Below are 9,958 nucleotides of genomic sequence, written 5' to 3'. Positions count from 1 at the left end.
GCCCAGGCCCAGAGTTCAAGCCCCACGACCGACAAAAAAAAAAAAAAAGATAAAAAAAAAGTAGTTTTTCCTTGCCTTACTGGGACCCTATCTGGTACCTACAGAATGCTGTTGTTTTACAATAAACAGTGATTCCTAAGACTGATAAAATACATTTTTTCTATATCAGCTGTGCGTGTGGCCTCTCTGGCACAACACACAATTGTAGCAGAATGTCTACTTTCCCACACTACTAATTACAGTTTTGCCGTTACAGATGTGACACTATTTTTAGTAAACCAGACAAGTACATATTCAGGAGGAAGTAAACAAGAAGCATAAGTAACTAATTTCCCCTACATACTACTTAGCTTTTTGATCATAAGCTAATGAGACAACTCAGCCAAGCCAAACAAAAAAACTACACTCAAAAAATACATAGCTGAATCTCTTTAATGCACCATAACATTTATATGCCTAAGATTTTCTTAAGGGCCCAACAAAACTTAAAACCATGGTTTGGATTTCACAACACTCTCGTAAGTACAAAGTTGCCAATTTATAAAGACTACCAGGAAAAAGGGAAAGTGAATGAGAAACAAAACAAAAAGATACAACATACCTGGCAACATGAGAAAATGCATCCACAAGAACAGATTCAAATTCTCTAGTGAACTCAGGTCCTTTCCTTTTACTGTTTTGGATGACATCATTTGCTAAGTACAGAAAAGTAAGCTTCCTGTTTGATTTGGCTGGAAAAAAAAGAGAAAAAATAATTTAACTTATACCACAGAAATTCTTAATTCACAATTCTTATGTGTTAGGGTGTTCTTGAAGAACATTAAGATAAACATTATCTACTTGTGACCAAGTAGAAACGTTTAAACAAAACCATGTATGGAACTCCTGAAGGTCTCTGACAGGGCAAGTTTAGGAATACAATTTCAAGAGAGAAAAGGGGAAAAAACAGGTTAATGTCTTTCCATTGTTTTAACCTATAAAATTGACAAATACAAAAATAAGGAAGAAGGAAGAAAGAATGAAGAGGAGGAGGAGGAGAAGGGGAGGAGGAGGAGGAAATTTCACATCAGGTAAGGCAGCTCATGATTGCAATCTTAGTTACTCAAGAGGTTGATTTAAATCATTATAGTTCAGAGAACTCTAGACCCCATCTCAACTAATAAAAGCTGGTGGAGAGGGTGTTGTACTCCTGTCATTCAGCTACACAGAAATGTAAGACAGAAGTCCATAAGCTTGAGATTCTATTTGAAATGTAACTAGACTGGGGGCATAGCTCAAGTTGGTACAGTGCTTGTCTATTGAATGGTATAGGGCCTGCCCAGTGAGCTCAAGGCTGGGATTCAAACACCAGCACCAATGGTGAAGAAAAGGCAAAAAGGCATAGAACATGGCTCAAATAGTAGAGTGCCAAGCGCAGTGTGTCAGTGCAAGACCCCAAATTCAAACCACAGTTCTGGGAAAAAAAAATCCTAAATGAAAATTACTATAAGAGAGCCAATATTAATGTTAAATCCAAGACTTTCATGCCTCATGTTGCAACAGTGAATATTTCTAATGCATTCTTAATTATCAAATATTCCAGATAAGAGTTATATTTCATTTTTTTTAAGATTCTTATAATTTATAGTCTAAACTGACAATTTCTCTTTAGTACTCCAATAACCACAGTCAGTCAACAATACCAATACAGCAGAAATCTCTGAATGTACCAACAGATACTCATCTCAAATACAAATATGCATCAATGCTATATTATTATTGAAAATTTACACACACCTGAGCCTGGATATGCAAAATTATGGTTCCCACAAAAACCATAATTCTTCTTTATTATACATACAAAATGTAGTATTTCCTATTACTCTGTATGGTATCATATTTTAAACCATCAAAACTTCAGGCAGTAAGTCTGAGTTACAGTTGCTGGGGGAACATCACTAATTCCCTGACTTTCATGCATAGTACTTCTCAACTGTAAAGTTACACCACTACCATTTTAGTTATAGTTTTCTTCTTAAATAAGTAAAAACGTAATTAGATATTTCAAGACACTAAGTTTTCTCCAATCCTAAATTATCTGAAAAACTCGAATAGGCTCTATGCCAACTTTCACACGCCTGAATAACTAGACCTTGTTTTATTGCTCTTAGAAACCATTTGTTTTTCTTTTTAAATTCACATAGCATACAAAAATTTTTACAGGCAAGCATAAGATCTGACATTTTAAAATACAGCCACAAGAGAAGAATCCAAGTTAAAAACAAGATTTTTTTAAAGTATATGATAAAGTATGTCTTTAAATGTTCACAAAATTAAATATGGTTATGTTAAATTATATTAACTTCTAGTAATAACCTAGTTTTTATGACAAACTAATAATAATGGAAAACTGGAGCCACCTTTACTATTCCAATTATTATTCAAAGGCAGGACAAAGGTATCATTCTGGCAAAGACTTTTTTTTTTTAGTCAGAATTCAGGGCCTGGCTGCTGTCCCTGAGCTCTTTTTTTTGCTCAAGGCTAGCACTCTACCACTTTGAACCACAGCGCCACTTCTGGTTTTCTGGTGGTTAACTGGAGATAAGTGCCTCCAGATTTCCCTACCTAGGCTGGCTTTGAACTATCATTCACAGATCTCAGCCTCTTGAGTATCTAGGATTACAGGCATGAACCACCAGTACCCAGCTAAGACTTTTTTTTTAAGTAAACGTTGCTTGAAATCACAGTAAATGAAGTGACCAATTCCATCGTATCATAAAAACAAATAAAAAAATAACATTTGCCAGGTGCTGGTGACTCATACCTATAATCCTAGCTACTCAGGAGACTGAGATCTGAGGATCACGGTTCAAAGCTGGGCAGAAAAGCCAGTGAGACTCTTATCTCCAATTAACCACCATAAAACCGGAAGTGGCACTGTGGCTCAAGTGGTAGAGTGCTCGCCTTGAGCTGAAGGACAGCGCCCAGGCCCAGAGTTCAAGACAAAAAATAAATAAATAAATAACAACACTTAAGACACCATACATTTGCTAGACTAGTGGGGCTCACATACTACTTGGGTGAGATCAAGAGCATCAAAATTCAAGGCAAGCTTGTTCATAAAACTAGAGATACCCCTATCTCATCCAAAAAGCCAGCTGTGACGGCACCTCCCTGGCTTTGGTCCCAGCTTCAAAGGAGGCCACAGGTAGGAGGATGGCAGTCTAAGACCTACCCTGGACAAAAAGTGAGACTCTATATACAAAAATAACCGAAAACAAAAAACAAACCCAGGGGCTGGGAAGGTGGCTCAGTGGTAGAGTGCTTGCCTTGCATACACTAGACCCTGGGTTCGATTCCTCAGCACCACATAAGCAGAAAAAGCCAGAAATGGCACTGTGACTCACATGGTAGAGCACTAGTCTTGAGCTGAAGAGCTGAGGGACAGTGCCCAGGCCCAGAGTTCAGGCCCCATGACTGACCAAAAAAATAAAAGGCCCAATACATTTTCAGTATCATATGATATCTAAGAGATTGGACAGTCATGGTTTTCATGCCAATTATCAACATTTCCAAGCTCAATTGGTTTTATTTAAAATAAAAACCACCTCCTTTCACTCTCACCATCTGCAACATAAGCACCCTGTAGGTAAAGAGGATAGGCCAGAGCCCTGGAGCACTGAAGTGCACAATCAACAGATACACACACAACCTGTGTAATCAATACTGGGTGACTATATGACAAAACAGATCCTTCTAGGCCCTACGTACGCCCATCCAAACTGGTAGAACTAGTTGTTGTGCAAAATTAAATCAACTAGCTAATCAAAAGTTTTCACTTATTTGGTTGGTTTTGATGTCCTGAAAAAGATCTAAAGAGGGGAAAAGGCCTATTTACTTAAATTTAGGCTACAATACAAAACTCCATTAAAAATTAGTCATCTAAGATAAGAGAACTGAACACCAAAGTTTCTATAAAGGGGAGAAGTTCTTTGGTGCCTAAACAGATAAATTAAGAATAATTCCTAGAAAATGACACATCAGGAACAGAAGAAAGTACTAATTGAAGTGAGAAAAAGTAATTTTTGTAAATCTCCTATTTTGTTGGTATCTCAGCAAGTCTGTGAACACCAAGGATAAGAAAAATGATTTCATCAGATACTGATGTCCACTTTTAAAGACTCAGGGTGGTTGAGAATCTAAAGGGTTGGCCAGTTCCCATTTTAATATGGGAGCACCGTCAATCCATGAGAAAATGAAGTATGGATATTAGCGGAAGACGCCTCAATGTTTGGCAAAGAATTTCCCAGCTCTGCAGTGCCCAGTATGGAAGCCACCAGCATTTGTGGATATTGAACACTTGACTTGGAGCAAGTAACATTTGTGAGCTGAATTTTCAACTGAGTTCATTTAAAACTTTAGTTCCTTAATCGCACATTCTAAGTATTCAATAGCCACAGGTAGCAAGTGGCAACCTTGCTGGAAAGCACAAATTAACACTGGGATTGTCAATCATAATAGAGTGCTATTTAGATCTTTTACTCGCACATGAAAATGGTTTCAGAAACCACAATTTAACTCCTAACCTATACTTTAACTGTGTAATAGGCACTGTGCTAAATACTGTTGCATTACAGAGAAACCAAAACCAACTGTCTCCCTCAAAACATAAGAAAGATTAAGGAAGAAGTAAATATTTAGCTGGTATGACAGGGTTAGAGACAGTAACTTATTCGAATAAAAATGATGGGTTTAGCTGGGCGCCAGTGGCTCATGCCTGTAATCCTAGCTACCCAGGAGGCTGAGATCTGAGAATCAAGGTTCAAAGCCAGCCTGGGCAGGAAAGTCTGTGAGACTCTTATCTCCAACAAACCACTAGAAAACCAGAAGTGGCGCTGTGGCTCAAATGGTAGAGAGCTTACCTTGAGTTGAAGGGCTGAGGGACAGCACTCAAGCGACCAAAAAAATGATGGGTTTGAAGACCATCTTAACTTATAAAATGCAGAGAGGCACTAGGTCCTTTAAAAAACCCATCCACTGGGTGCCGGTGGCTCACGCCTGTAATCCTAGCTACTCAGGAGGCTGAGATCTGAGGATCACAGTTCAAAACCAGCCCAGGCACAAAAGTCTGTGAGACTCTTATCTCCAATAAATCACTCAGAAAATTCGAAGTGTCACTGTGGCTCAAGTGGTAGAGCTCTAGCCTTGAGCACAAGAGCTGAGGAACAGTGCCCAGGCCCAGAGTTCAAGCCCCATGACTAACAAAAAAAAAAAAATTAAAACAAACAAAAACAAAAACCTACATCTGCCAGACACTGGTGGCTCATACCTGTAATCCTAGCTTCCCAGGAGGTTGAGATCTGAGGGTCAAGGTAAAAAGCCAGTCCAGGCAGGAAAGTCTATGAGAATCTTATCTCCAATTAACCACCAGAAAACTAGAAGTGGCACTGTGGCTCAGAGTGACAGAGTGCTAGCCTTGAACAAAAGAGCTCAGGCACAACACCCAGGCTCTGAGTTCAAGCCCCAAACTGACAAAAAAAAAAAAAAAGGTCCACAGTTTGTGCCAGTTTGGACTCAAGTCCCAGCTATCTAAGCCACTTAATCTTGCTATATCTTTATCTTGTCATCTATAAAATGAAGTTAATAATACTAGCCTATTTACAACATACAACTCTACTGCTTCACAAAAGCTTCACAAGAGAACTGACATTTGAGATGGACTTTGACAATGTCAAGACGATCAGTGCTACCAGAAAGGATTTTGCTGAGCATCAACTCCTCTATTTTATTGTTTTACATACATTTCAACATATATTACAAATATTTACTTGAATGGTATAAAGGAGTAAATAGCACCTGGAGGTGACTCTGGAAGCCCCAGGCTCTACATCTTTTTTTTTTTTTTTTTTGGGGGGGGGTCTGGTCTGGTCGTGGGGCCTGAACTCTGGGCCTGGGTGCAGTCCCTCAGCTCTTCAGCTCAAGGCTAGCGCTCTACTACTTGAGCCACAGCGCTACTTCCAGATTTTTCTTTTTGCTTATGTGGTGCTGAGGAATTGAACCCAGGGCCTCATGTATGCAAGGCAAGCGCTCTTCCATTGAGCCACTTTCCCAGCCTCCAGGCTCTACTTCTTAACAGCCTATAGAACTGAGAGGATCTCTATCGCCCTACAGTGTTAACATAGTGGGAGGGGGAGGAGGCTCTGCTACAGGCCCAAACATGGGTTTTCTAAAATAATTCTGGAGTTTGGTGTCTGCTAGCCTAATGTAGCCTGAGCCTCAGTAGTTCAGAGGCCTTGAAAAATCCCAATTATCCACTTCAGTTTCCTCATCTATAAAACGGGGTAAGGCCACAGATCATGTGAAGTCACCTCCCATTGTACACAAAGTGTGTAGAACAGCTCTGCCCTTCATTTCTTCAGACTTCTGCTATGGATGGAACCCATCAGGACAGTAGGTGCCCATCTTTCCCTACCAGGCTGTAAGCAACTTCAAGACAAAGACTGCACCTCACACTAAGCCATCAACAGCCCCACCTCATCATGATTTAAGGCATGCCTGGGCCACCTAGTGTGACTGTGCCAGCTATATGATAAAAATGTTCATTTTCATTATCCTGTTTACTTCTCACCACAATCTGTTTTATTTGAGACTCAAGTTTTCCCCACCTGTAAAGTTCTTACTTGGAAAGACTCTGAGCATTTAAGAAATTAAACCCAAGTGTGTAAAGTTCTTAGGCGCCTGGCACATAGCAAAGGCACAGTAAATATCAGTTACCACCATTTCCATTTTGGACAGAAAGAAACTAAGGGACAGCCAGCTTAAGTTGCTGAGATAAATGGCAAAGTCAGCATAATTTTCAAGAGACAAGGTGCTCTTAAGGGTCCAACACTAAGCTTGGCACTAATAGGCTGAGCTCAATGAATGTCAGATCCTGAGTACAGCTTGTAAGTAAAGCAGGTATATGAGGCTACTGTCCTGAGGGCTAAGTGTACAGACCTACACAAAGGTCTAAGCACACTGATGGGCAAGAAGCAAAGTCTTTGTTGGCAGCTTTTCTGGTCTCCGTTTTACAGATGAGAAAACAGAGGCACGGGGCAATGCGAAACTTGGTTATCACACAGCTAGTAAGTAGTTGAGCCAGGACTAGACCCAGCAGTGTGACCAGAGCCTACAAGGCTCTTACTCCAAAATGCCCAGGACAGGGCCTAGCATACAACAGTCTAAGACACTGAATGCAGCCGAGATCGTAAAAGCAGCAAAAGTCAAAAAAAGCCCGAGGGAAAGGTAACTTGACAAAAGAAAAGTCTGAGCCCTGAGTCGCTAGATCAAATACCTTAACACCTTCCTACTCAGGAATATTGGGGGAGGGGGAGTGGGGGTAGAGGTTGTAAAGTCGTCTCGAATCTCAGAAACTCGACCAAAGAGACCTACACCTTCCAAGCAAGGCTCCATTACAAAGCCGGGGAACTGAGGAGAGGGTGGGTGCACTGACCCAAGGGGAGGGGGCGGAGGAGGACGGGGGGACGTACCTTTGCGCAGCTCGCGGTGCCACACGGACACGATGGGTCCCGCGTGCTTGCGGTGGTGGATGAGCCACAGGGACAGGGTCTGCACGCTCTGCTGCGAGTTGCTCAGCTCCGAGAGCTTCTTCTCCAGCGCCGACTCGGAGAAGGAGGACATAGTGGCGGAGCGGTGGGTGCAGCCCGGCAGGGAGCGGCCTGGGGGCCACCCGGTGCGACGGGAAGAACGACCGCACCCGGCCCAGGCCTCACCTGACGGACGGCGGGACGCTCTGCTGACTGACTGACAGACAGCGGGGGGCGGGGGGTGAGCGGAGGGGGCAGGGATGGATCTCCGCGGTAACAGCCGCCCGCGCCGCCGCCACAAGATGGCCACCCGACCTCTCACCCCGCCGCGAGAGCGGGGTCAAAGGACAAGAGCCAGAGTTTCTAGGTTCCCCCCTGTGAGGCCTCAAAACTGTAGGGAAAACGTTCCTGTGGAGGCAGCGGCCTCTCGGAATCACGAGCAAGCGTATTCCACCCAGACAAACCTCGGGAATCGGACCAGTCCTCCAAAGCCCTGGAAGGCGCTTTGAGCGCCCGTACCCGCGCGCCTGCGCAGTGAGCCTCCTCGCGACCCTTTCTCCCGCTCCCGCGGAACCTTTCTCGCGCGAGGTACGGCGCGCCGCTTAGTGCGTCACTTCCGGCGGGGCCCAGGAGGCGGGAGAGTGAGGGGAGTAAACGGGAAAACGAGGTAAGGGAAGCGTGGCGGGAGCCAGAGGGAGTCCAGCTGCTGGAAGCGCTCAGAGGGAAACCCCGAGGGGTCCCCGAGACTAAGAGGTCCTAATCTGGGCATGGGAGGGGGGCTTCCTCCCTCAGCTGGTTGGCCCGAGCCCGCAGTCAGCCTCCATATGTGACCTGCTCTCTGGTCGCCCCTCCTGAAAGCTGAGTTTTGGTTCTTTCAAGACACCCACGTGTCCTTTTCGCGCCTCCACCCAGAATGACCCCTTTTACCTCACCTGGTGACCTCCTAATCAGCCGCGGGACCACCGTTAGTGGGCAGATCTGATTTCTAGTCTGTGACCACGCCGTCTTCATGAAACACGTCTTTAGGCCCTTGGCTCCTAATTTTGTTTTCCATTCAGGGATTAACACCCTTCTTTCCCTTCCCAAAGCTCCTGTTATTTGAGACTCTTAAGCCCTTATACTTAAAAAAAAGTTTTAACCGGGCACCAGTGGCTCACGCTTGTAATCCTTGCAACTCAGGAGGCTGAGATCTGAGATCAGGGTTCAAAGCCAGCCCGGGTGGGAATGTCTAAGAGACTCATCTCCAATAAACCACTAGAAAACTGGGAGTACCGCTGTGGCTCAAGTGGTAGAGTGCTAGCCTTGAGCTGTAGAGCTGAGGGACAGCGCCCAGGCCCAGAGTTCAAGCCCCACGGCCAACAAAAAAAATAAAGAATTCTTAAATTCAGGTTATCAAGTAAGCAGAGATAATTTCCAGTTGTTACAGAACTAGTGGTAGGGAGTTGGGTGTTTGTAGACCTAACAGGATTTTAGAATTTCTTGATCAGTGTTGAAATTATAAGTTGCAGCCACCCATTTAAGACTACGGTTCTGCTAATTGATGACAGTTTGTTCTTACTGCACAGTATTGGAGTTGTTTGCTTACATGTCTCTGCTCTTCCTGCAAACTAAATGCTCATAATCACAGATAATGTGAGGAGTTGCTCTGTGCTACACAGTTTTCACATAGTGACTCATTTGAGCCTCACAACAAAGCTGTGAAATGCATACTACATATGTAATTACATAATATTATCAAGAACATACAGCCAACATATAATGGAAGAGGCTACATTTAGCCACCTTTTTCACTCTAGAACCTGACACTGAGCTGATTGAGAGAATTAATGGAAGACAGGTGAATCACCTCAGAACAGTCCATATTTAGTCAAAATTGTAAGCTGGGCCTTCTAAGTCCATATTTAGACCATCTTTCAATATTAATTAACACTGAGAGGTATTTGAGCAATTCATACCAAATCATGTTTAATTCAGACATTGCATACTTTTTAAAAATCTTTACATAGCCTTGAAAGAAGCGATAAGCTACCCTTCCAGGTGATGGGAAATACAACTTCAGACCATTGATGAGGACCAGAAAGAAGGATAGTGAGACTAGAATGTACAAACCAAAAGGATAGCTACAATGTGCTTTAAAAAAAAAAAAAGCAGTAAGAGACTGCATCACATGGCCAACCAAAGGTAACAATGATGACTAGAATGTTACTCTAAATAAAATGTAAGTCCAAGTGGCTGGGAAGGTGGCTCAGTGGTAGAGTGCTTGCCTTGCATGCCTGACGCCCTGGGTTCGATTCCTCAGCCACATAAGCAAAAAGAAAAAAGCCGGAAGTGGCACTGTGGCTCAAGTGGTAGAGCGCTAGCCTTGAGCTGAAGAGCTGAGGGACAGCACCCAG

General features: G+C 43.2%; 2 protein-coding genes across 3 annotated transcripts in view; one reads left to right on the top strand and one right to left on the bottom strand.

Moving 5' to 3' along the window:
* Rprd1b (regulation of nuclear pre-mRNA domain containing 1B) overlaps nt 1-8,081 on the bottom strand; it is a 51,221-nt gene extending 43,140 nt beyond the window's left edge. For both annotated transcript variants that reach the window (XM_013010915.1, XM_013010916.1), the window contains exons 1-2: nt 7,509-8,081; nt 602-731 (exon numbers count right to left, since the gene is read on the bottom strand). In XM_013010915.1, the coding sequence (XP_012866369.1) occupies nt 602-731; nt 7,509-7,659 (281 nt within the window). In that variant the 5' untranslated portion in view covers nt 7,660-8,081. The remainder of the gene's footprint in view (nt 1-601; nt 732-7,508) is intronic.
* An 85-nt stretch (nt 8,082-8,166) lies between these two features.
* Tti1 (TELO2 interacting protein 1) overlaps nt 8,167-9,958 on the top strand; it is a 41,563-nt gene continuing 39,771 nt past the window's right edge. The window contains exon 1 of the mRNA XM_013010913.1: nt 8,167-8,232. The gene's annotated coding sequence lies outside the window, so the exon portion shown is untranslated. The remainder of the gene's footprint in view (nt 8,233-9,958) is intronic.

Source organism: Dipodomys ordii, unplaced genomic scaffold (genome assembly GCF_000151885.1).
Source record: "Dipodomys ordii isolate 6190 unplaced genomic scaffold, Dord_2.0 Scaffold13, whole genome shotgun sequence".
In the NCBI taxonomy this organism is placed as follows: Eukaryota; Metazoa; Chordata; class Mammalia; order Rodentia; family Heteromyidae; genus Dipodomys; species Dipodomys ordii.
This window is presented reverse-complemented; position numbering and strand designations above follow the sequence as displayed.